The sequence below is a fragment of the Neltuma alba genome, unplaced genomic scaffold (assembly GCF_004799145.2).
Source record: "Neltuma alba isolate B1F8T4 unplaced genomic scaffold, ASM479914v2 tig00010544_pilon, whole genome shotgun sequence".
Taxonomy (NCBI): domain Eukaryota; kingdom Viridiplantae; phylum Streptophyta; class Magnoliopsida; order Fabales; family Fabaceae; genus Neltuma; species Neltuma alba.
In genome coordinates, this window is record NW_021635413.1 from 426,025 (window position 1) to 453,150 (window position 27,126).

The following is a 27,126-nucleotide window of genomic DNA, read 5'->3' on the forward strand; positions in this document are numbered from 1 at the left end:
CCAAAGAGAGAAGAATATTTATAGTATTAAATTTGGCTACCGAAGCAAAAGTCTCTTGGTAGTCTATGCCATAGGTTTGAGTAAACCCTTTTACAACTAATCTTGCCTTATACTTGTTGATACTACCATCAGGATTAAACTTCTTTGTAAAAACCCATTTACTCCCAACAACAGATTTCCCAGGGGGTAAATCAACTATTTCCCATGTTTGGTTCTTGACTAGAGCCTTTAATTCATCATTAATAGCTGCTTTCCAGTTAGGGTTTGAACTAGCCTCATTAAAAGACTTTGGGATTTCCTCATTATCAAGATTAACCACAAACGCTTTAAATTGAGAGTTAAGCTTATCATAGGAGACATACCTCCCAATAGGGTGTCTAGTGCAACTCCTTTTGCCTTTTCTCAAAGCAATGGGCCACTGTAGATCTTCAGGATTAATCTCAGGATAAGATTCATGACTCTGCCTTGGAATGTTAATGGGTTCTTCTCTGGTTGTTGGCTGTTCTGTTGTGTTCACCTCTGTCTCTGTGGTATGTGACTGCTGGTTTGTCTCTTGGGGGGCGTCAGGTATAGGTTCAGTGTTATTGGGCACTTCTAGAATTGTTTCAGGTCTGTTGGGTGCCATGTCAGGGGTGTGTGGTGTTTTTTCTGGTGTTGTGATAGTTGTTGCAGGGTCACTGGACGGTGTAATAAGGTCAGGTTCAAAAATAGGTGTCTTTATAGGGGCTGCTGGTGATGCTAGGGTACCATTACTGTTTTGATTTCTTTGCTGTTCAGGTTGTGTGTCACTAGTATAGTTACTATCAGGACAAGTTAGCCATTCATTAGCTCTCTCCCCCTGAATGGGTAATTTGGGGTAAAAGGGTTGTGATTCCATAAATTGAACATTCATGGTGACATAGACACGTCTAGTGGTAGGAGAATAGCACTTGTAACCTTTTTGGGAGGAAGAGTAACCTAGAAAAATACATTTAAGAGCTCGAGTATCTAATTTGCCACCATCTTCATTAAACACAAAAGCTGTGCAACCAAAAACTCTTTTAGGGAGATGGTTGAGGAGGTAGGAATTGGGATAGTTTTCTAAAAATTTATCAATTGGGGTTTGAAACTTTAGTACTTTGGAGGGCAGCTGATTGATTAAATAGGTGGCAGTGAGAACTGCATCACCCCAGTAAATATTGGGAGCATTACTCCCAATTAAAAGTGAGCGAGCAACTTCTAAGAGGTGCCTATTCTTCTGCTCAGCTATCCCATTTTGCTGTGGTGTGTATGTGCAAGAAGTTTGATGATGAATCCCTTTTTCAATAAGAAAATCTTTAAATTTTGTATTCACATACTCCTTTCCATTATCACTTCGAAAAACTTTTATAGAAACATTAAATTGAGTTTGAATAAAGGCGTGAAAGTGCTTAAACAGTGGAAAAACTTTTGATTTGTCTTTCATTAAAAAGAGCCATGTGAGGCGTGTATGGTCATCTATGAAGGTAACAAACCACTTGGCCTTGGAGTTAGTTTCAATTCTAGAGGGTCCCCAAACTATGAATGAGTGTAAAGGGAGTAGTAGGAGTATAGGGGTTCGCTGGATAGGAATTTCGTGTCTGTTTAGCAAAGTGACAGGCGTCACACTGAATTTGAGAAGGAGATATTTTATTCATGAAATTGGGAAATAGGATTTTCATATAATCAAAGCTAGGATGGCCTAAACGGTAATGCCATAACATTATTTCATCACGGGACACAGCAGCATTGTTTGGAGTCACATGAATAGCAGAAGTAGCAGTAGCTAGGGGGCTTTTATTTTTCAAGTTCCCTTCAAGGTAGTACAGCCCATTACATTCTTTAGCTTTGCTAATCAGCTTGCCCAAGACTAAATCCTGAAAGACACAATGAGGTTTATTAAAACCAACTAGGCAGTTTAATTTATCAGATATGCACTGTACTGACAGTAGGTTGCAGTGTATATCAAGCACATAAAGTACATCATGAAGAATGATATCAGTAGATAGAATTACAGTGCCAGATCCCATAACCTTTGCATATTCATTGTTTGCTACCTGCACATGGGAATGCTGTGAATATGAACTAAACACAGAAAATAGTTCTTTAAATCCAGAAACATGATTAGTAGCTCCAGAATCGACCACCCAGATATTTTTTGAATTAGTGACTGTTCTAAGTGCAATTAGAAGTTCTGTACCTGTATGAGCCAAGGAAACAGTTAGGGTATCCTCACTTAGCTTTTCATGGGAGTACTTGTCAAGGATTTTCCTCAGTATTGCAAGCTCCTCATGCTTTAGGATTTCACTTTCATTGGGGGTGTTACTAGTTAGAAGTCCTTTACCTTCTCCCTTAGGCCGTGGCTTCCAATTGGCTGGCTTGCCATGGATCTTCCAGCATGTGTCACGGGTGTGGCTATTTTTGTTGCAATGGTCACATCTTAGGGACTTCTTTCCCCTTATGTCTCCACCTTGGTTGCTTCTAGTCACCATGGCCGAGCCTTCAGTTATGGTTGATGGGGAAACCAAAGATGGATTTTGAACCAGTGCTTTCGGGCTCTCTTCATTCTTAATCATATTGAAGGCATCTTCCAGTGATGGAAGGGGCTTAATGCTCATTATTCTTCCCCTGATATCTTCAAAAGAATCGTTAAGGCCAAGAAGAAAATCATAACATCAGTCTCGGTCTATTACCTGCTTCAAGTAGACTTCATCTGTATGGCAGGACCATTTGTGTACTTCATAGAGATCTATTTGCAGCCATAGTCGCACCAGGGCACTGTAGTACTGGGTGACAGACTTCTCCCCTTGAGTGAGGCTGCGTAGCATGCGTTTGAGTTGGAAAATAGCTGCTGTATTTTCCTTAACAGAGTATGTCTGCCTTGCTAATTCCCATATTTCTCGTGCGGAACTAGCAAGTAGGTAGTTTTCGCTAATTTTAGGAAGCATGGAATGAACAAGCCATGTCATTACGGTGTTGTTTTCTGCACACCATGTTTCATACTGTGGGTCCTCGGTTTTTGGTGGCTGAGGGTTCTAAGTAAGGTATTTTTCCTTGTTTCTTCCACGCACAAACATGAGAATATTTCTGGACCACTGGAGGTAGTTGTTGCCATTGAGGCGGTGGGATATAATCAGTTGGGACAAGGAATCTGGTCCAGATCCATTTGGTGCGCCTGAACTAGTTGACCGCATCTCTTCTGACTCGATCATATTCTGGGGTGCAGTTGTTACTGAGGTGGACTCACCCTCAGCTGTAAAAGCTCTGGAATTTCGTGTCAGAGCTTCTTTGAAAGACATGAGTGGTAGCGCTCTGATACCATGAGAGTTTGTGTGCAGAAAAGCTGTATTTTATTCCACAGATTTGTGTGATACATATAGGGAGAGGAGTGATTCAGCATATCGCATGAAATCCTCCAAATTTAATAAGGAAGCAAAACAGGAAATAAATATATTCTGTAATCCCTAATTTAGCGCCTAAGGATCAGGTCTTTAACGGTTAGTAAATCAGTATACATAGCTGTAATGATTCTTGGTTTAATAGGATGATTGGGCCTCTCCCTAGGGCCCATTTCCGACACTATAGACATGGGGTTATTTTACTTAAATGTACCCAAGACTAACCTCATTGGTTATGCAGATGCTGAATTCTTGTCTGATCCACATGTCGGTAGATCATAAACAGGCTATTTGTTCACATATGGTGGTACAGCCATTTCATGGCATTCTATGAAACAAACCATATCAGCCACATCATCTAATCATGCAGAAATTCTTGCAATACATGAAGCAAGTAGAGAATGTGTATGGTTAAGATTGATAATACATCACATACGAACCACTTATGGCTTGTCTTCCAGCAAAATGATCTCGACAATTCTGTATGAAGATAATACTGCATATATTGCGCAATTAAAGGAAGGGTACATCAAAGGAGATAGAACAAAACATATTTCACCAAAATTCTTCTTCACTCATGATCTTCAAAAGGATGGTGAAATCGACATCCAACAAATCCGTTCCAATGAAAATCTGATAGATTTGTTCACCAAGTCACTTCCTTGTACAATATTTGAAAAGCTTGTTCATGATATCAGATGCCGTAGACTCAAAGATATCAACTGATATTACCAACAGGGGGAGTTAACACATGCTGTACTCTTTTTCCTTGACTATGATTTTTATCCCATTGGGTTTTTCCTCGTAAGGTTTTTAATGAGGCAACATTGAATAGCATATCAATAAATGTGTACTCTTTTTCTTCCTCTAGGTTTTTATCCCACAGGGTTTTTCCTAGTTGAAGTTTTTTTAATGAGGCACATATTTGTATAATGGACATCCAAGGGGGAGTGTTATGAATATTATGTGGATGTCCATTTATCCCTTCCTCTTCATCTTCTCTAAGTAACTTCCACTACCTCCACCATCCATTACTCCTCCACTATCCATTACTCCTCCACTATCTATTCACTCTTGTAACTCACCTCCATTCACATTCATGGGATTGATTATCCACCATTTGTCATTTAAGGACAATTGTAACCTATATGTAAGACTATGTCTATAAATAGGGCATATCATTTGTATTGTAATGCAAGTGAAGCAAGTGAAGGAATACAATATCATTCTCTCATTTTCTTGTCTACTTCTCTTCTCCAATCTACTTTCATTGTTGGTTAATTTCATAAGATTATTGCTATTGTTATTATTATTATTTTTTTGCATATTTCAAACTAAGAATATTTGGGTAATTTCACTTCAAAGTTTAGTCCCACAGAAGCCCAAAGAAAAAAATCTTAGGAAAAAAGACAACAAAATATCTAGAAAATTGCTAAAAGATAGATAAGGGTGGGTGAATTTTAAAATATCAAATCATACCTTTTGTGTTATTTTGGAATTTTTGAATCTTACAAAATGACGCAAATGCCCTTCATTTTTTTTTTCAAAGCATGTCAACTTAGCATTGTCGAGGCTTCCATGACATGTTGCCAAAGCTCCAATAACTAGTCGCAGGAGCTCTTATAACTAGTCTTATTTAGCTATTGACTACATTTGTTTTCAAAGCTCCAATTACTACTTTTGTTTAGCTCATGACTACTCTAATTTTGTTATTTTTTATTTTTATTTCAAAAATTCAAAAAATATTATGTTGGAGATCTAATAACTGTTCTTATTTAACTGTTTACCATTCTTGTAACGACATAAGAGAAGTAATCAAAACTATGAAATTAAGAATAGTCACTAGTGAAACTAGAGTAGTTAATAACTAAGCAAAAGTAATTACTCAAAGTATAGGGATAATGACATCGTATTATAATATTTTAAAATTTTAAAATAGTACAAAAAGTCTTAATTTAAAATTTTGAAATTTACCCGCATCTTTTGAATACCACCAAACTTGAGAGGCCCAAGGAAAACTGAGCCAAGCCCGAAACACTTGTTGCGGATCACTGGATCAAATTTTACGTGAGCAAACCTAGCTAGCCCTTTAACTTCTTAGAGGACGAAGAGGCAGCGGTCGGGCGACTTTCCAAATAAAACTCTCATAGACGAAGAGCTTCGAGAAGGACAAAGGAAGCACAGCGAGCTCATAAGCACGTTAACGAGAGAACACACCTCGCGGCGGCAGGTAAATATTTGATTGAAATGTATTTTGTTGCTTTCTTCTTAGACTCGAAATTCTCTCTTCATGCATTGCTCGTGCGTGAATTTCCGAAGTTGGTCCTTGCTTAATTTGTTGTCTTCTTTGATAATTGAACTGAGTAAGGTTACGAGAGTCTGTTTGTTTCAATGGAAAACATGGGTTTTAGAGGAAACATATTTTTGATAATATTTCTTTAGAGCTGATTCTCTTTCTCCCATATTTGTACTGCCTCAATCTGTTTTGCAATAACCTCAACTCGCTAGTTAATTGTATCTGAAATTTTGGTTCACAGGTTGGCTCTGCATAAATATCCTAGAAAATAAGTATTGGTGTTTGGAGTTTTTGCTGGAATATCAAACGTTAAATTTGATAACCAGTGAGAAACAGATGGATCACTTGGCAGCCGCTGAAGAGCAAATTGCTTCACAGAGATTGCAGCAGAAACTCCAGGAAGTGAATGTAGCTGCTCAAGCTCATCTAGCCCCTGTCCAAGACCATGTCAATTTTACCCTTCAGGTTCCTTTAGATCCCTTTCAGTCTTTTTCATTTGTATTTTATTGTTTTTAAACACTGGAACTTTTATCTACTTCGCAAGAATGAGAGATTTTATGGCTTGATGATTAGAAAGTAAATGGACATTAACCCCGATTGGATACCTGAAAATTCTCCCCCATCTTATTTCCTTCTTTCTGTCCTAGTTCAGATTTTTGTGCTAGTAAACACTGAATAGTGATAGAATGTCTACTTTTACGACACGCAAATAATGTTTGGGATGGAATTTTCATCTATTGGTGTCGGTGACGTGGATATTTTGTAATCGAATATATTATTTCTATACAATATGATATTACTTTTGCATGATATGGTAAGATTGGTAGGCTCCTTTCCTTAAAGTTGCTGGATTTCAGTTTGTCATGGGTGGTTGTTTCATTGATGATTGCAGAAAGCGTATTTCAGATGCGCTTATGAGTGCTTTGACAGAAGCAGGAAGCAGGAAGAAATCACCAGATGTGTCGAGAATTGCAGTATTCCTCTTTCGAATGCTCAACAGAAGTTTGATCATGAGATGGCTCAGTTTCAAGTAAGTTTTCCGCCATACAGATCTGCAATCATATTATTTCTCCTCTTTTGATTACTTAGTTATCTATTATAACTTCTCTACATTTTTGCAATATAATTTTTTCAAAAGAAAAATATTTATTTTGTCCTATACATTTGCAAGCCTTTGCAGAAAATGTAATGTTGTTGAATTATATGACGCTAATTAGTGAAAGATCAACCCGTGTAACAGAGGAAGCAATGCACTCCAGTAAATAGTAAGGATAAGAATGTCCTAATTGGAAAACACTAACAAAGAGTACAAATCCGAAAACTAATGTGATAAGGTTTTGCCATCTTAAGGGTGGTTCCTAGGTAACCTGCCACGTTTGACCTCAGTATGATCTGTCAATGACCCTCTTGTTTTGCATGTATCCTAATTTTATGACTAGTTCTGGTTGCCAATAATGTCCTTTCTTCTGCTGGTGATTCGCCTTGAAAATGCCTGTTTTTTGGGGGGGGGGGTATAGTGTGAGTCCTCCCCTCTATTATGAAAAACATTTTCCCTTGAATTGAAAAGATATTCTACAGCTAATACATTGGCAAAGATTTGTCTTTTCATCTAGTACAATGTTTTGGGGGTCAAATGTCTAAAAAGCTATGAAACATGATTGGTTTGATGATGCCAACCGGCCATCTTGAGCTTGTTTGATTCGCTTTAGATTGCATCGAAGTGAAAAGCTGACAGGAACCCGAGTTTGAGTTGAATCTAGATTGAAATGCTTGGGTTATTTGCTCTGGTAGTTTATGGTTTGTCCCTGACGATTTATGTAATTTTTAGATGGAATCAACACCTTCACTTGCTGGAACTCTTGGTAATTGATATCTTCTCTCTTTGATCTGACTAGGTGGTACTTGGGCTGATTGCAGGAAAAGTTGAATAGGTCTCTGATGGTATGCCAGGATAAGTACGAGGCAGCTAAGATGCAGAAAAAACCAGGAGCTATGAATGATATGGTTTCATGTGCTGATCAATCAATCCAGGATGGCATTAAGATGCTGCCACTTCTTGCTGACAAGTTAAAAGCTTCCCTTTCCATTAGGGACAATTCTTCGTAGATGATTTTTGACTTGGCATATTCGTAAATTAACATAGAAGATTGGAAGATAAACCTTGCCCTTTTCTGCAGCTATTTTTTGAACTGCCCATTACTTTCTATAGTTCGAATAGGAACACATTTAGAGTTCAATGACTTGCGGGAAGTATTATAGATGAAGAAGTGTAGGTTCTAATTTAGTGGGCGTGGCCTTAGATATCCTTATTTTTATTAAAGTTCATCAATGATTGGAGATTCTGATTATTCTGTGTTATCAATCAGTGACAATTTTTGAATGCAAGAGGTTGAATTACAGAGGGCAATCATGCAACATGAGTATGGTTCCTAGTTCCTATCTTTTAATTTAATTGTTGTAATAAACTCCAGCTAGATGGACCGGAGGCAACTTGAGTGATATTTGTTTGAGAATATTAATGGAGTTTGCAGGTATGATGATTTTAGTTTAGTTAAAAATGTTTATTTCATGAATAACATTCAATGGATTTATCTTTATGTTAATTATAAATTATAGATTGTGAATCCCATGTTTGCATGGACCTGAGCTGAGATGACTTAGATGAGCTATACATTTTATGGTTTACAAATAATATTTACTTCTTATAGATGACGAAAAAAATCTTACAATTTTATATTATATGTTGATACGGATATGGAAGTATATTTGGATGCCTTGATCACTTTACATGAGGTGCGCTCTGGAAAATGGGGGCTTGGGGGCATCTAAAAGAAACAACTTATGTTAACTTGTTTATATCTATAGTATTAATTATTGAATTCTCTAATTACATATAGTCATATATTTTTTTATATGAATTAATGATTAAATCTTATTAAATGCTAATAATTTAAAAATATGACAGATCACCTCGTGTGATTGGAAAACTTGATGACTGTTGTCTTATGTAATATTTCTTATAATGTCCCCATTTTGTAATTATTTTTTCTTGTTTTTTTTTATCATTAGATTCTATATAAAATTAGAGAAGCTTAATGTGAGTATGGTCCTATCTAATATCTGTTATGATGTCCCAATTTTGTAATTATTTTTTCTTTTTTTATTATTAGATTTTATATAAATTAGAGGCATTTTAATATATTATGATAATAAAATGGTGTCATCTTGCATTTTTTTTAAAGGAAAATGTTTTTGAAATTGCGTGACTTTGATTTATTTTCTTTATAAAATGATAAAATAGGTAAAACTGCATCGTTTGTAAATTATAACATATAAAAATATTTCTCATTTTATGTAGAAGCTAAGGATAAAAGAATAATTAAAAATTAAGTATTACAAAGAATATTAGGGGATGTTAAAATAACATGGCTAATGTGTTAAATAAGATTTTAAAATCTTAATAAAACTTGACAAAATAAGGGTGGAAACATGAGCCCAATAACATAACTAATGTGTCGGGTAATGTTATAAATGTGTTAAATAAGATTTCAAAGTTAAAGGCATTTTTTTATTGCTTTCCATTTGAATCAAATTTCAAAGTTAAAGGCATTTTTTATTGCTTTCCATTTGAATCAAAATGTATCAACTTCCTTTGGAAGACTTTTTTTTTTTTTTTAATGGAAAAACAAAACTCTTTAAGACCTTTTAACAGAAAAAACTTGGACCCATAAAAATAAAAACATTAAATTTCCTATATTTTTTCTTATATTCCTTCAAATTTGTCATTTTTTTAAAATAAGATTTGTAATAAACTCTACAAGACAATCTTCTTATTACTTTAGTTACAAATGAAAACAAGTAATTCAACAGCTCTTTGCTTCTGCACCTTTTTCCCTATTAAAATGTCGTAACCTCACTTGTGCATTTTTTTCTTCTCCTCTTTCAAATTAAACAGAATAATTTTGGCCTAGAAATATAGAGATGAACAAGTTATAAACTTACATCGGTGGTAGCTGTCGGGGGCAAAAAAAAATTTACAGCGGCGGTAATTCGCATTTCGAAGAAAGAAAAAACCTTGGCAGGTGCCCCACGAGCATTCTTCGTCGTCGTTCCTTCCAGTTTCAGCTCTTCACAGGTGAACAATTTCTTCCTTATCCGTTTCTTTGAACTCTTGGGGCTTGTACAACCAACACACATATTAAGCAGAGAAGAGAGAGTGAGAGAGCTTCCCAAAAATGGGATGCATAAATGATAATTTTCCCCCGCAAGCGATACGTAATGGAAATGTAAACTATTCTAACTTAGAGATGTCTTGGAGATTTTGGGCTATGAAATTTTAAAATTTGATTACTGTTATCGTTATTACCTTTGTATTTTTGTAATGAAATGATTGAAGCCGAAGAAAGGCGGGTTATGCATGTTGATAGTTGGGGGATTCACTTGGGCTGCAATATGGGTGGTACAACTTGTTTCCTCTCCTGGCTTGGAGCTTCTTGAGTTAAGTAATGAGATGACACTATGCTTTGTCATACTGGTGATTTGTGTTTACTGAAAGGCTATGCGTCCCAAGAATGGAAATGCTCATATTTCCTCGAGTTTTGAAAGGGAGTCATTATTTGAATATGCAGCATGTCCAAATTTATGGATAGGTTATTGCCCTTTTCTTACAATGATTCTTTATTATGTGTATGAATACATGTTAGATTACAGCTTAAAGAAAAGTTGTTGTCAGATTCTTAAACTTTTCAAAATTCTCATTGCATGCCACCGCGCAGGGGTTGGGTGTCCAGGGTAGAGACTGAAAGAGGCTGAACCCTTGGTCATAAGGCAAACTCTGATCAGAACCATATTGAGGTGAAAATTAAGACAATGAATACATCATCTCAAACCTTCATCTTGAATATAACTCCTCAGGTAACCCTGTTTTTATTATTATTCTTGTTGTTGTTGTTGTTGTTTTGCTTTCTTTCTTAGTCTCTATTTTCCCCTTCTGTGCAGATGACCAAATACAAGCAGGGAGTAGAGGAGTTCATTATGCCTAGCCTGAATTGTAGAAGTTTGTGCCTTTCACGCCAGCTTAAACATGATGCAGGAAAGCTTTTCAAAAGGCGCGACTGCACTTTGAGTTTTATATCTTGAATTACATAGTTGCTTAGTGCATTTGCCTTTGATTAATATAAAGGAGTAATATAATATTTTGGCACCCGTAGACTAAATGCTTGAGGCATTGCATTGCGGAAATGCCTTCTCATGATATTACCAGCATTCTTTGTTTCTCACTCACTATTATCATTATCTGGCGAACTTCTTGTATAATTTGTTCAATCAACAATGATAAAATCTTTTCTTGATTGCTTTAAATTAACTAATTGATTTAGCATCTACTGTGATTTATAATACTGCTTTAATTATTTAGACTGTCATTATGAAACATGCATTTCTTTCTACAGGAAAGATAGTAGATATTATCCTACTGTAGCTCTCCACTCAGGTTAAGTTTTTCTTTTCAGACTTTTAAGGTACCGAGCTTCTTTTTATCCCAGTCCATATTTCAAATATTGATAGCTTTTCTTGATTCAATCGTGGCAGATGCTCAAATTGCTTCTGCTTTTGAAGATTTCTATATTTCTTCTACCAATGTCAATGATGGTGGAGAGCTAAAGGTATCATATTAACTACAGTTTTGATGAAGATCATGAATTTCTCTCAATAAATAACTGTGCCTTTGAATGAGGATATGCTTTGAGAATAACAAATGGAGTTGAAAGGATAATATTCCTCTTTTTCCATACTGAATCATCAATTAGAATTAAGAAATTCCATGCTATGTTGCCAATTCTGTGATATGGTTCATTTTTTGAAGTGTTTATTGTGCACATAAGTCTTGAATATTGTGCACTCTTTATCTTCCAACTTCCCTCTTCAGATAAGCATAGAGGTATCTGGCACCAAAACTCAAAGGATCTTTGATGATGTCTTTGACAAAATGGTTGCCGCAGCCCAGCCAATTCCTGGATTTAGAAGAATAAAAGGAGGTGAGGAGTTCTGATTCATTGGGGGATCTAAATTTGAAGAATAATGTAGATTTATCAGTGCATTGGGATTGCACTGTTCTGTAGAATCGTGATAACAAATTTACATGTAATTATGTATTTGTCATGAATTGGTGATCATGTTTTTGGGTGTATCAGTCTCAATTTTTGGTGTTGAACAGAGGCTTGTGTTAGTGGCCAAAAACACACATGCTTGTGTTTGTTTCAGAGAATTGATTATCCCCTAGAGAAAAAATAACTAAAACGATGATAATAAGTCTTATCCTTGTTGATGCACTTATCTTAGATGCTAATTATAGCAAGTTTATTTTTTATTTCTGTTATAGACAGTAAGGCAAAATCACATTCAGTGTTAGAACCTCTAGCCACTTCAAGAAACTGGTGATAGCATGATATTTTTGCTAGGCACTGAAATGATGTGCTGAAAGCACAAGTCTCTTGTTCAATTATTATGATATAAAAGGTGCAAAGGCAGCCTTCTGCCATGTTTTTGTGGAGCTTGTCTTTTCACATCCTTTGGGTGGAATAATATTAGATTAAGCAAAAAAATAAAACAAAAAGTTTAATGAAGAAACTTTTTCATGAATATTGATTGTGTGTCGGCAAAAAAGATATTTTCTCAAGGCTTCATTATCACTTGAGCTATTCTTGGTGGAAAATCTATGTTGCCTTTTCTTTTATCCGTAACTTGCTGATATTTTATTTTGGTTTGATTTGATGTTTTGGCTGACAATTTCATCTCTAACATCATGGGGACAACCAGGAAAAACACCAGATGTAAGCATTTTCCTCTATCAATCTACTTAATGTATTTCCTGTCCCTTCTTAACCATACACATATATGATGCATGCTTATTTAGGGGAAACTACTTACCCACGAAGGCCTATTTGCAAAAATTGTTACATGGACCTCCTTTGGATTTAAATGAAAATGTTAAATCTCAATTAAAATTAACAAAGAGATGCCTCATGCTTTTTGACTGAGATGGAAATGGCTGACTTAGCTTAGCATTGAAATTGCAAAAGTTCCTCTCTAGATCCAAAATTAGGCTGGACGATTTCATTTTTTTGTGCAAAGTCAAAGGGTGTTTGCTACATTTTAAAGTAGAGGGTAAAAATCTTGCCCTGACTCTTTAAAGTAGTTTGCATGACATTGAAGTAAAATTTTACTGTTAGCAAAGACTATTTTTTGTTGGGTCGCATGTCGAATTGAGAACATTATGACTTTATGAGAGACATTTTTATGGTCTTTTATGGGTTGAATGTAATAGAGCTCATTTGGTTAATTAGGACCCTAGTTTAAATAGAGCTCATTTGGTTAATTAGGACCCTAGTTTAAATAGAGCTCATTTGGTTAATTAGAACCCTAGTTTAAGCCTCAGAAAGAGGATAATTTGTTCAGTTAATATGATACCTATGGACATCTTGTATATTTTGGAGTTGGTATGGAATTTTTCCCTTGGAGATGCTCCTTTCTATTATAAGGGGATTTGATGTTAACAACGGAATGTATGGAACCCCAGATATTGCCATCCTAGTAGCTCTTGGAAGGTTATCTCAAAAACACAATTTTATGCTTCATTTGCTTGATGGCGATGTATAAAGTTGAACAAAATTGTTTTCCTTTTGGGAGGGTTAAGGAATATCACTTTCTACTTTCCCCCACTTTTTTTGGCTACATCCCACTCCCCAGTTCCTGATTTTATGTCAGTTAAGGAATTATGATATGATAGTATCTGGTAAAATGATTACCCTATTGAAACTTACTGAATGATTTGCATGCTAAATTTTTTCTTTATCATGAATCTCCCAAATTCTGCCCAGTTTATCTTAGGATCAGGGGAAATAGTTTGGTAATTAGTTGCTTTTGGCCTTTGCATATTTTTCGGTCAGTTCCCAACCTGTTACCATCAAAACAATGCTTTCCCTTTTCATACCTTTTTTCATCTATCTACCTTTGGATTCATGCGGGACGAGCGTGCTTGTTTGGCATATGCATGGCGTTCTGTAAATTAGGTCTTTAGTGGAGTTTCCTTCTTGGACTTTCGAAGAGTAGAAGGCTATATATAGTTTTAATGTTCCTCGCTTCATTCTCATCTTCTGGAAGGGCTTGGAGAGATATTGTAAAGAGAGGCCGTTTATCAAGAAAGGGGAGGGGGTGAATTGAGTGTTCTAGATCTTAAAGTCAATAAATGACAGAAAAACAGAGGTAAAAACTTTTTCTTCTCTAGAGCTAGAAAAAGGGCTGAAGTAGAAGAGTAGAAACAAAAAATTTATCCTAATTCAGCCCAACCATTCGGCTTGTATTCAGCTCCAAATATTGCTTTTGAAAGTTTCCACTGTAATCAAGATTCAAAATGGGCTTTTTCTAGCCTCAATTTGAACAGATTTGAACCAACTCCAGAATACCTAGTTTCACTCTCCTTACAATAAAACCCAAATATCCACTCAAGGATCTCACTTTATTGGATAATCTCACATAGAACAAGTGAAATGAAATGTAATCTTCAATGCCACTAGAATAATGGAGAAACTGATTTGCATGAGGTTGGAACTGACCATTTGATTCAATTCACAAGTCCTTGATATAATGAAGATGGATTCATTTTCACAGGTTCTAAATCGTGTTTAACAGATACCGAAAGACATTTTATTGGAGGTGCTTGGACCTTCCAGAGTGTTCAAGGAAGTAATCAAGAAAATTATCAACGTGACCGTTGCTGAATATGTAGAAAAGGTATTTTGCCATTGTTCAATGCAATATTTCATTACTTGGTAGCCACGTTTCTTTTCAATTAAAATATTAAAATCAAGCATAGCTTGTCAGGAGCATTTCTCATTCTCTGTAAATCTTTTTGTGCAAAATGTTTTAGGAGCATTTGAAAGTTGGCAAAAATCTGAGAGTTGAACAGAGTTTTGAAGATCTCAAAACTACTTTTGATCCCGGACGAAAGTTCAGCTTTGATGCAGTAGTTCAGCTTCTACAACAGGATTGAGTTGTTTCAGCATATGTTGTCCTGGATTTTGTGGTAGATTTATTCCTTTTAGTTACGCCAGAGGTCCATGATTGAGACACGGAATCAGAAACAGGGCAAGAGATAGGGATTGCCATGTCGCTGACAAACACGGAAGCCCCTTTTAGCTGTTTCTTAACTAACGAAGCATGAAAGCGTCATGAAATTGCTGTGTATCCCCCAAGTCTAGACCTTCCTTCCACCTTGGACAAAACATGTCTTATGCTTGCATATGCAATATATTTCTGCCTTCCACTGAGCCATACCAGGTGCCAAAAGTTACTTATTGGTGAGCTTTCATTTTCGTCTTTAAGATTGACTGTACTATGATGCTACTAGCTAGTTAGGATATTAGCTTTTCTTGCCAATTCTCAAGTCTTCTAGTACTACAAAGTTGAATGAGCGCTCTTGCAAGCTTCGATTCCAGATAGTTTATTCAATGTTGTGGTACCCTGATCCCCAGTGACTATGGACATCATTTGGTGACGGAACATTGGAACTACAATGGTTTATTTGTGGCAAACAGTATTCCAGACCTGTTTAAAATTTCACCTAATGATCCCATGTGTAACTCTTGAGCTGTGATTGGTACATGAAAAGGGCAAAAGTGCACATTTGGTCTTTTAATTTTATATAAAGTTTCATTTTAGTTTGTTAGTTTATAGTGGCTTCTAAGTTCTTTAACCTCAGTACCATTAGTCTTATTAACAAAAAATGCCGATGTTCACAAATGTTTACATATTAAGTTTAATTTTTTTTAAAGATAACAATGATTAGCACAAAATCATCATTTGAGATTTAGGATTAGAGGATTGAAGAAATACTTTATAAAATTAAGAGGGGGTTTGGCAACCCTCATGAACACTTGAAAAAAGTGTTTTTCCTCATATCAAAACAAGTGTCTCTCACCTTCTTATATCAGAATCTGTAAAATCGCTTTCAAAGTTAAGCCAAGCACTCCATAAATTAAAATTTTGTATAAAGTTAAAAAGCTCAAAATGTATTTTTGCCCATAAAAAGTAAATTAGTGGAAAGAGGGAAAAAAAAAAACTGAAAGAATGTAATTTTATTGTATTTGGTAAATTGATAGATTGTAAAATGACTTTCATATATTTATATCTAAACGGGCATTCTCATTTTATTTCTCATTTTTATTTTATACCAAAGGAGCTTTAAAAAGATTTACATTAAAATTTATGGATGGATATAACCATGAAAAAGTTGTTACATATATGGTGGATTGGTCTACTGTAAGAATTTAATTTTATAGGAAAACTAACTTCTAATGTCACAAAATTTTTCCTTAAAATTTTTTATTAATTTAAAAAATTACTTAAATAGAAATTATTAATGAATATTACCAAAAAAAAAAAACCGTTTTATTCTTTGTGGTTAAATATTCATCAACATTAACAAAAAGAGTCATAATGAACACGTAAAATAGATTGATTGGTAAAAACAAAAAAACAAAAAAAATAATCTATATTTCAGATTTAAGTGGATGTGGAAGCAAGGGCAATAATATTGATTGGTTTCCACAAATAAAGTTTTATTACATTTATTAAGAAATACTAAACTTTGATCAAATTTTTAATACGTAACCCCATTTTGTATTTAGGATTCACCTATTGACAAGGACGATTAAATTGGACCACTTGAAGGTTCTGTTTACTTCCTATTTTTAAAAATTGTTTTCATTTTTCAGAATCAAAAGTATTAAAAAACTTTGTTTGAGCAGGTGTTTTGCGTCCACATATTTTTACAACCGTCCTCGTTTTTTATTTTTAAAAACAAGAAAATGAAAAGATAAGATTATTGGACCAAAAAGATACTAGTCATTGACCTTGACGTACGACTGCTCCAAACTAGCAACTTTTAAGGAACATAAAGAGAAAGAAAAATCTCTTAATTGAAATGTTAATTGACAACATAAACATTGGCTCTTCATCAGACAACGGAGATTCTAAGATATCTTTCAGAATATTCAACTCTAGGGAAATAATTTTTTACTAACGTGTCCGCAATGAGAAAATGATGATAAGTTATAAACATACTCTTTTTTTTTGTATCACATGGGAAATACATGCACACTGCCACATCAAACCTGATCTCTAGTATCACTATGGAAGCCCCAGCGCCAGCTGATATAAGGATCATTAGCAGAGACAATATTGATTCGAGTCTTATATTTAGAATAAAAGTAAATCTTTTGTCTTATTCTTATATTAAAAACCGGGGTTAGTATCAAAAAATGAATGGGACCCTTACCCAAAAGCTGTTAATGCATAATGCATGGAAGGGGCAGCAGAGGGACCATTTAGTTATCACTTTTGGCTTAGGAGAATCTAACATACTTGTTTAGTGTTAATGTTTGGTCCTTTCTGCCAAACTTGGGACACAAGCACATGTATAACTTCCAAAAGCCAAGTCAGGGGAGTAGCGTTGGTATCACAAATTTGTCTTTGGGCAAAACCGAATCATATTAGTTAAAAAAACTGGTGTTTATGACATATACTTCTGCGGTGAGGATAACTTTGTTCTTAGCGTATAAAACTTGTTTGAATTAATAGGATTGCGATTAAGCTCTATATAAAGAGACTAATAAGGGATTAGTTTGTATAAAAACACACAAACAAAAGTGGAGATGGAAAACCAATGTGAAGATCATCATTCAGAGCAATCCAGAAGAGGAACTACATTTTTCAAAACCCGTTTCAATGGACTCAATGCCTTATCAGGTTTCTCTGTGTGTGTGTGTGTGTGTGTGTGTGTGTATGCTGTGTTTTCCTCTGATGTTTCTCATAATTAGAAAACCATAGTTATTAGAAGAGTTTCTTTCGCTCATGGTCGTTCTTTAATGCTAACTGGCTGACATGAGCAGTAAGAAATATTCTATGAAAGAATTGACAGAACCTTACCAACAAAAGAAGCCTTTGAATCATCATACTCCTCCGGTCCTTAATATATGATCCAATTATTGAGTTAGTTTTGGTCCTAAATATAAGATCCATCTATCATATTTATCAATTTTTCTAAATTACCCTTATGAATACCCTCTCAACCATAATCAAGTAGAAAAGGAAGAGGGAGTATTAAGAAAGATGATTATGGTATTTTAGGAAAAAAAAACGTGTCACATTTCTTATAATTAACTAACTTACTTAACTTTCTTAATATAATCAAATTGGTTAAATGAGTCTTATGTTAAGGATCGGAGGAGTATTAAAGTTTAAAATACTCAGGGGTTTGCTTTAGTTCTAATTGTATAACACCAATATACTTTGTCTTTCAAATTTATAATTTTTTGTGTAAACTCTCATATTGCTCATATTAAGGGGTTTTTCATTGAAAGTAGTATTATACGCAAATGATTAAAAGGAATATTTTAGAAAAACCAATATATAATTTTTAAATTTAACTTTCTTTTTTTTAAAAGAAACAGTTATCTAACTCATGTATTTAATATCAAAGAAAATATAAGCTATATTGCCAATCATTTGCCTTATAGTTCTGATTGAAAAAATGTGGCCATCAAAAGTTTAGAACTGCCAAAAACGTTTTGACCCTTTTGTTAACTTGTAAAAGTTAGGGTGTTTAATGATACGGTGTTCAAAAGATGAAGTTATTCCTGAGATTACAAAAAAGGCTAAGTTTGAATAATTTTAGGTATTGGAATACTTTCGATGCCCTATGCAGTTTCTCAAGGAGGATGGTTTAGTTTAATTCTGCTACTTCTGGTTGCAATGCTTTGTTGGTACACAGGACTGCTTCGACACAGATGTATGGATGGACGCCCCCTCATCAAATCCTACCCAGACATAGCTGAAGAAGCTTTTGGGTACAAAGGAAGAGCCATAGTATCCACACTGATCTACCTAGAACTGTTTCTGGTAGCCACAGGACTTATAATACTAGAAGGTGATAGCTTGGAGAAGTTATTCCCAAACATGAGCTTCAGAGCCTGTGGCCTCAAAATTTCAGGGAAACAAGGCTTTGTGCTGCTCACAACCCTAGTAATATTGCCAACCACATGGCTAAGAGACTTAGGTGTTTTGGCCTATGTTTCTGTTGGTGGGGTTCTTACTTCAATTGTTTTGGTTGCTTGTGTTGTGTGGGTGGGAGCTTTCGATGGCGTGGGGTTTCATAAAAGAGGAAAAATGGTAAATTGGGGAGGACTTGCTACTTCTACAAGTCTCTTTACATTTTCCTATTGTGGCCACTCCGTGTTTCCAACCATTCGCAGGTCCATGAAAGATACAAGACGATTTTCCAAGGTATTTCTTCCGTCTCTTGTTATAAGATTTACATAACCAATTTTGTTTTAAAAAACTGTTAAAATTAGTTAAAATGGTAATAAATATACTTTTTCTCTCAAATATGACCTTATTTATAAATGGGAAAACTGTAAATGAGGTAAATTAATAATGAGAAAAATAATGTATGGGAAAATTAATTAGAATCAAAATTGGTAAAAATATATTTAATAGTAAAATGATCCCAAAGCGAATTTTATGACAAGGGTGAAGGGATTCAAAAATTTTAATATTATAAAAAGAGATGAAGGGATTAATTAACATGATTCCGTTGCAGTTGCTGCTTATTCGCCAAGCAAAATTTCCACTCCTTCTAGTTCTAAATGTCGGAGTTAATCTACGAATATTACAAAATAAGTTGAATTAGGTATTTTGTGAGTAAATATGTATTGGTTTCCCTAAGACACCCCTTATAATCATTTGCAAAGAAATTAAAGCCACCCCCACATGGAAACCATTCTTTAGTATAAGTAATCAATAAGGATAGTTTGCAAACAAAAATTAAAAATTCGAGAGACAAAATAGATTGGAATCTTACGTTTAAGACCAAAACAAATTAAATCTCTCAATTAGTTCTTATTTAAGACTAGAGGAGCACCATATAATGAACCAATTAAACCAAAACTAGAAAGTGGCTAGTCGTTTTAATTTATTATTGATAAAACTAGACTTAGATTCAATATATTTGAGATTTTGACATCAGTTTCCTAATTAAGCACTAACATGGCATGCGCGGGAAGTATTTTCTTTTAAAACACGTAAAGTGATATAAAAGAAATTCCTCTTATACTTCTTTAATGAACAATATGTCACATGAATATATAACAAGTATGTATATTTTTAATGTAGAACATGGCAATATATCCAGATTGATTACATTCAAAATTTTGTTTCTGTTCAAAAATTAATAAAAGAACTAGTTCAGAATTGTTCGGCCCTGCAACAATTGGCAGCAAGAACAAGCATGAAGTTTATGAGATCAGAAAATAAAAAATTTTAACTTATTTCTCTCATTAGTTTCAATAATTAAGTTCTCATTTTTACATTGCTTAATAATTGCAGGTTTTACTTGTCTGCTTTATCATAAGCACCATAACCTATGGACTTATGGCCATAATAGGCTATGTGATGTTAGGAGACTTTTCAAAGTCTCAAGTGACCTTAAATCTTCCAAAAAGAGAATTAAGCACCAAAATAGCAATATATACTACACTAATTAACCCCATCACTAAGTATGCAATTACAGTCACTCCAATTGCTAATGCTATTGAGAGCATAAGCATTGTTATTGTTGCACTGTTCATTCCTTTTTTTAGATACCTCATGACTTTTACTGGTGCTTTATTAGGTGTAAGTGGTTCATTGATGCTACCTTGCTTGTGTTACCTTAAGATCAATAAAGCTACTCAAAGGTTTGGGTTTGAGTTGGTGATCATTATTGGGATTCTACTAATAGGGCCATTCATTGTTGTGGTTGGTACCTACAACTCTATGAGACAAATAGTGGCCCATCTATGAAGCCACATGAAATTTTTTCTTGAAGTTTCTAGAGAATTGATTGAATCACTATTAGAGGTAGGACTTTCTACATCAGCCAACTGGGGAGACCTTTTCGTGTAAATTAATGGGGTGGTATATAAGAAAAGTTAAGGTGCAAATCTATTCATGGAGTATTCCATTATGGGTACCTGACACTATAAACTTTTCTTGAATGTAAAAATAAATTATGTAAAAATGTCATATCCGTTGAGTAAACAAATGCTGATTGTTTAGCTATTAATCAAGAAAATAATGAAAAAATACATTAAAAAAATTTGAAAATGATATAAAAATGTCACGATCATTAAATTAACAGTTATTATAGCGGTGGCTGAAGGCAGCTATTGGTGATGGTTGATTGCAAAGTTTGCAACAACAAAAGGATGGGACGGAGGAGGTGATGGACTGATGAGTCATCATGATGAATGAGTGGTGATTGATGGTAGAAAACATGTGTTCAACAAGATTGTTTGAAATAAATTTTTTCAACACTAATTTGGCTCAACAGAGGGAGGAAAGCAGAGCTAATGAAAAATCAACCATTTATTTTTATAAATTTATATAAATTTTCTCTCATTTTTATTTTATTAGTATATAAATGTATAATGTAATTTATTGATTTTAAATTGCCATGGTAAAAAATTACTTTTGATCTCTTATTTGAACATATTCTTAACCAACAGCGGGCCTATTATTCAAAAGAATGTCACTCGAGAGTTTGAGAGCATCGAAGCTAAATAATTTAACTCACTAAACAGCATTAAGCAATCAATGTGAATTACTTGCACAACCAACGAATAAAAAATCTAATTAGAAAATTATGAATGTTGCTCAGTGCAATCCCATGGCAGAAAGAGACAAACAGCCTGTACTTGCTTTGACTTTCGTCCCCTTGTAAAATTTAGCTCATCATATGCTACGAACCCAAAGAAGAATGGATCATATTCGTAAGAATGTAAAGAATTCAATATATTAAACTTATAATCATATTACCTTCAGTCCTAAATATAATACGTAGTCTTACATTTAAAATCAGAGATAGTAATTATTATACTATTGAACATTCTCCACACTTATCTTTTATACATGTTTTTCCTAGCTAGCTATGTTATCCTCAGCCTTTAGTGTTAACATATATTTTCCTTTCATAATTGCATAATGACAAATATACCAAAACACAACAAACTACTCTCTATTTAATAATTATAAAAGAAAATTTTTGGGTATCATTTGTTTTTATTTATAACTCTGCTTATATTGTATAGCCGGTCCCAAACCCGGATAAAGGAGGAGGGTTGTGTTAGACCCTCGACAGCCAATGTAAAAACTCGTCAAATCTCATGAACATGGATCAACGAAGTAATTACGTCAATGCTAGGTCATCGCCCAGAAGTGACGCGTTGTATGGCTCGAGTACAATGAGAAATGAGCTAGAGCCGTTGTATCGTCGCCTGGATGTAGTGTTAAATGAGCGAGGGCTACCGCATTCTTTTGGACGGAGGCAGCTAAAGAAGTTAGTTCATGAGACTGAGACTAGATTTGGCACTTGGAATATTGGGACGCTGAATGAGAAATCTATGGAAGTAGCAGGAGTTATGAGGGACAGAAGGATTAATATCTTGTGCCTCCAAGAAACCAAATGGACTAGAGAAGCTGCCAAGGAACTTGGAGAGTATAAACTTTGGTATATAGGAAAGGTGAGTGCAAGGAATGGAGTTGGTATCATCGTTGATGGAACATGAAAAAGAAACGTGGTAGAGGTTAAAAGGTTTGAGGACAGAATAATATCATTAAGAGTAATTGTTGGAAAAGATACTATCAATATCATTAGTGCCTATGCACCTCAGGTTGGGGCAGAGACACACCTTAAAGATAAGTTCTGGGAAGATATGGAGGGGTTGGTTCAAAGCATACCACTCGAAGAAAAAAATTTTATCGGTGGGGACCTTAATAGACATGTCGGTAAGAAAGCAAGACAATTCAGCGGGGCCCATGGTGGTTTTGGTTTTGGGGAGCTTAATAGTGGAGGACAATCTATTCTCGACTTTTCTCTTGCATATAATCTTAAGATTGTCAACACTTGTTTTAGGAAGTAAGAGGAGCATTTAATCACGTACAAAAGTAGTGTCTCAAAATCACAGATTGATTTCTTTTTGGTTAAGAATCCAAACAGAAGATTGTGTACTAATTGCAAAGTGATTCCAGGAGATGGGATGACTGCCCAACATAGAGTACTTATTCTTGATGTACGTTTTAAGAGTACCAGGCAAAAGTACCATCAAGTGGTAAAACCCAGGGTTAGGTGGTGGCAGTTAAAGGGTGAGAAACGAGAGTTATTCAAAAGGACCCTTGTGGAGGAAGGGATTTGGGAGTCGCAGGGAAATGCAAACATGATGTGGGAAGAGATAGCTACTAGGGTTCGTTTGGTAGGTAAAGAAATTTTGGGAGAATCCAAAGGTCCTGGTCAAAGAGATAAGGAGACTTGGTGGTAGGATAAGAGTGTGCAAGAGAAAGTCAAATAGAAAAGAGATTGTTTTAAGGCCATACACTCGTGCAATAGTGTAGAAACCTGGGAAAAGTATCAGTTGGCTAAAAAAGAGACGAAGAAAGCAGTGAGCGAAGCACGTACTAAAGCTTATGAAGGGTTTTATCAGGAGTTAGGAACAAAGACGGGAGAAAGAAATATTTACAAGATTGTGAAGCAAAAGGAGAGGAAAAGGAGAGATTTGGACCAAGTAAAGTGTATAAAGGATGAAGATGGTAAAGTGTTAGTTACTGATGGTGATATTAAGGACAGATGGGAGGCTTATTTTTACAAGTTGTTTAATAAGGGAAGCAATCATGCGAATCAGGACTTACAGGACTTACTAATTAACAAAGATGATCAGAATTTGGCTTTCTACCGCAGGATCCGTATCGGAGAGGTTAAGGCAGCTCTCAAGAAAATGGACAATGGAAAAGCCGTTGGGCCTGATGGTATCCCTATTGAAGTTTGGAAATGTCTGGAAGATGAGGGTGAGGTGTGGCTAACCAAGCTTTTTAATGAAATTTTACACTCTAAGAATATGCCGGATGAGTGGAGGAGAAGCATTTTAGTTCTTATTTACAAGAATAAAAGAGACATTCAAAACTGTGCAAGCTACAAAGTGATAAAACTTATGATTCATACAATGAAGTTGTGGGAAAAAGTGATGGAATATAGGTTGAGGCTGGAGACTTCTATTTCAGAAAACCAATTTGGATTTATGCCAGGGAGATCCACTTCGGAAGCAATCTATTTACTAAGAGGGTTAATGGAAAGATATAGATGTAAAAGAAGGGATTTACATATGGTCTTTATTGACCTGGAAAAGGCTTACGATCGTGTGCCAAGAGAAGTAATGTGGAAGGCTTTGGACAAAAAAAGATGTACGGGTTGCTTATATCAAAGTCATACAAGATATGTATGAGGGGATAACTACCAGTGTAAGGACGCCTGGAGGTGAGACAAAGGACTTCCCTATTCAGATTAGCCTACATCAGGGATCTTCTTTGAGTCCGTACTTGTTCAACATTGTTCTGAATGTTCTAACTGAACCTATTCAAGAAAGAATCCCTAAGTCCATGCTTTTCGCAGATGATATAGTTCTCATGGCGGAATCAAAAGAAGAGATTAACACTAGATTGGAGTTATGGAGAAGGACGTTGGAGTCGAAAGGTTTCCGCTTGAGCAAGAACAAAACAGAATATATGCATTGTGATTTTGGGGGAAGGCAAGGCAATGGGGATTTGGAGGTGAAGATGGGGGAGCAAATCATTCCTCAAGTATCAAAGTTTAAATACCTAGGATGCATTATACAGGAGGATGGGGAAATTGATGGAGACGTTTCTCATAGAATACAAACTGGCTGGTTAAAGTGGAGGAAAGCTACCGGAGTTATTTGCGATAAGAAGGTACCTGAAAAACTTAAAGGAAAATTTTATCGAACTGCTATAAGACTGGCTATGTTGTATGGTAGTGAATGTTGGGCAATAAAGGGAAAACAAGAGCACAAAGTTGGGGTAGCAGAAATGAGGATGTTGAGATGGATGTGTGGTCATACAAGAAAAGATAGGATTCGAAATGAAAATATCAGAGCAAGAGTCGGTGTGGCACCTATCCAAGAGAAAATGGTTGAAAATCGCTTAAGATGGTTTGGACATGTGCAGAGAATGTCATTGGAGGCCCCAGTGAGGAGGGTGGATTAGACAAGATGGAGTCCCATAAAAAGAAACAAAGGAGGACCAAGAAGAACGCTTAATGAGGTCATTGAACGAGACCTCCTAGTCAACAACATATCTAAGGACTAGGTTGTTGACAGAGCACAATGGCGTCGTGTGATTCATGTAGCCGACCCCACCTAGTGGGATAAGGCTTGTTGTTGTTGTATTTGTTTTTATTTATAGAAGACACTTTGGGACTGTCTTCAATCTTTTTTTCGGTTAATTTTCCATTTCGCCCCCATTTACTTAGTCAAATCAATAACATTTCTTTTATAAGTAAATTATTTAGATGGTAAATTCTCGCTCTTACATTCTCTCTCAATGATATTTAAAAAAAAAAAAGTTATAGTTTTATATATTTGTTGTCTTCAACTAAGTTGAATAAACTTTTTAATCGTCGTAATTTAATTAGTTATCTCTTATTAAAAAAACGTTAGGGGTGTTATATAAGTTGAATAGGCATAAAAATTGGGAGCTATTAGCTCTATGAAAAGACCATATTGTTATTAGTGAAAATGACATAAAAATGACATATAAACTTGGAAATCCCCAAATCATCACTTTTTTTTTTGACCAGGCCAAATCATCACTTGAATAAGGCAAATCTCATTTTCATCATTTCAGACCAAATTGGGATTTTCAAGTTAAATGGATGACCAAATTGCCCTTATCAATTACAAAACATGAGTACAAAACATGGGTGCCATATTCACTTGCATCATATGAAGCCTGGTAGGAAGGAAAAAACAGAGAACATGCATAATGCTGGATCAAAAGGTAAGGAGAAGGTGCTGGTTCAAAAGTATAAGTATTTTTTTTGAAATCATATAACTCATTTCATCCTCCTAGCATCAATATGATGTTTTATTTTTTCATTTTGATGGTTTTGGGTTTTGGGTAATCAAAGATTTAGATGAAGCTAAAGTGCGACAGTATGGAAGTCAAAGGTTCTTCAAATTGGGTGTTGGTTCTTCCTCTTTTAGGTGTGAGAATGGTTAGAAATTTGAACATATGGCTTAGTTAGTATGGGACAGGGTTTCGATTCTGGGCAAGTTTGGAAAATGTTGAAGAAGCTTGGTGATGATTCTGTAGATAGGACGTTTGAATATGAATAGTAACAATTCGTAAACTATGTGGTTAATAGCAAAAGTGTGGTTGTAAAATGCTATATTGAAGTTGTTAATGTCGGAAGTGACTATATTGGGTTGATTTTGAAAATTGATGAAATATTTTTGTTAGACAACTGACATTGTGATGAATTTTTCTTCTTCTTTGTTACAGGCTAGAATGTAAAAAGACATGTAATATTGGGTCAACATCCTCAAAGGAACTTTTTAAGAATGTTAAAGGGAAAGTTAAATATAATGGTTAGAATGTGAGACCGAAATTGATAAAAGAGGAGGTAAGACTTGAAGATCTAAGGTCAATGATATTGGAATAGTTTGAAATTGATGTAATGGTTGTGGCTTGAAGGCTTGTCATTGATTGTATATTCTGTAAATACTGTCAGTGAGGCTTTGGTTTGTGAAATATGCCATTAATGAACTTGTTATTTGCTTTAAATATATTGTTAATTACTGCAGAAGTTGCAATGCAAAAGTGCCCTACTTATTCACTATAAAAGTTTTGGTAATATTGATTATTTAGAAATCAATTGAATGTGTGTTTTGTGCTGATACAATAACATCTGACTACTTTTTTTGATCTCATGAGATTATTTTTCAACTTTTATAATGAAATTAACAAGTGCGGTAATGTTATTAACAACTTCAGTGACAACATTAACAACAACTTTTCTAGGCACAAGTTTCAAATTGGGAATTTTTCAACTTTTGTAATGAGTTTACAAGAGTTGTTAATAGTTATACTGAAATTGTTAATAGTGTCACTAAAGTTGTAAAATTGGCTATTTTTGCATTTTCTCTAATTCCAGTTGTTAAAGGCGATATTGAAATTGTTAACAGAGATAATGAACTTGTTAACCGCTATACAAAAGTTGTAAAATTTCCCAATCATAATTATACAACCTATCTCTCTCAGTTCTAACAACTTTGATATGAGATGGTTAATAGCTATACATGAGTTGTTAATAATTATATTTAAGTTGTTAACAATACCACTGAAGTTGTAAAATTGGCCATTTTTGCATTTTCTTGAATTCCTGTTGTTAAAGGCGATACTGAAATTGTTAATAGAGATAATGAACTTGTTAACCGCTATACAAAAGTTGTAAAATTTTCCATTCATGATTATACAACCTATCTCTCCCAATTA

The 27,126-nt window shown here is 34.9% G+C and overlaps 3 protein-coding genes across 5 annotated transcripts; all 3 read left to right on the forward strand.

Annotated features, from left to right (window-relative positions):
• The first annotated feature begins 5,507 nt into the window (after window positions 1-5,507).
• Window positions 5,508-8,103, forward strand: LOC114756930 (protein FAM136A). Its single transcript, XM_028945898.1, has 4 exons — window positions 5,508-5,625; window positions 5,933-6,156; window positions 6,584-6,721; window positions 7,609-8,103. The coding sequence occupies exons 2-4, from the start codon at window positions 6,028-6,030 to the stop codon at window positions 7,795-7,797; spliced, it is 456 nt and encodes a 151-aa protein (XP_028801731.1). The 5' UTR covers window positions 5,508-5,625; window positions 5,933-6,027; the 3' UTR covers window positions 7,798-8,103.
• A 1,634-nt stretch (window positions 8,104-9,737) lies between these two features.
• Window positions 9,738-15,415, forward strand: LOC114756929 (trigger factor). Of its 3 annotated transcripts, none has more exons than XM_028945897.1 (9): window positions 9,738-9,826; window positions 10,467-10,605; window positions 10,690-10,799; window positions 11,142-11,182; window positions 11,281-11,354; window positions 11,618-11,726; window positions 12,508-12,521; window positions 14,380-14,481; window positions 14,618-15,415. In XM_028945897.1, exons 2-9 carry the CDS (start codon window positions 10,561-10,563, stop codon window positions 14,738-14,740), a joined length of 618 nt encoding a protein of 205 aa, XP_028801730.1. In that variant the 5' UTR covers window positions 9,738-9,826; window positions 10,467-10,560; the 3' UTR covers window positions 14,741-15,415. The 3 variants fall into 3 exon arrangements, with proteins under 3 accessions (XP_028801730.1, XP_028801729.1, XP_028801728.1); XM_028945896.1 differs by lacking the exon at window positions 9,738-9,826 and adding an exon at window positions 9,880-10,340; XM_028945895.1 differs by lacking the exon at window positions 9,738-9,826 and adding an exon at window positions 9,880-10,188.
• A 1,987-nt stretch (window positions 15,416-17,402) lies between these two features.
• Window positions 17,403-23,561, forward strand: LOC114756916 (amino acid transporter AVT1I-like; the record flags this gene model as incomplete). Its single annotated transcript, XM_028945882.1, has 4 exons — window positions 17,403-17,496; window positions 18,425-19,032; window positions 20,134-20,544; window positions 23,541-23,561. Coding segments are annotated over exons 1-4 (1,134 nt in total), but the record flags the coding sequence as incomplete, so codon positions are not given.
• Window positions 23,562-27,126: the final 3,565 nt, after the last annotated feature.

Bases quoted from the DNA above. Each gene is read 5' to 3' on its own strand.
- LOC114756930 (XM_028945898.1), top strand. From the start codon at position 6,028: ATGGATCACTTGGCAGCCGCTGAAGAGCAAATTGCTTCACAGAGATTG. The intron at 6,157-6,583 runs GTTCCTTTAGAT...TGATGATTGCAG, and splicing joins ATGTCAATTTTACCCTTCAG to AAAGCGTATTTCAGATGCGC. The intron at 6,722-7,608 runs GTAAGTTTTCCG...GGCTGATTGCAG, and splicing joins ATGAGATGGCTCAGTTTCAA to GAAAAGTTGAATAGGTCTCT.
- LOC114756929 (XM_028945897.1), top strand. From the start codon at position 10,561: ATGAATACATCATCTCAAACCTTCATCTTGAATATAACTCCTCAG. The intron at 10,606-10,689 runs GTAACCCTGTTT...CCTTCTGTGCAG, and splicing joins TCTTGAATATAACTCCTCAG to ATGACCAAATACAAGCAGGG. The intron at 11,355-11,617 runs GTATCATATTAA...TTCCCTCTTCAG, and splicing joins ATGATGGTGGAGAGCTAAAG to ATAAGCATAGAGGTATCTGG.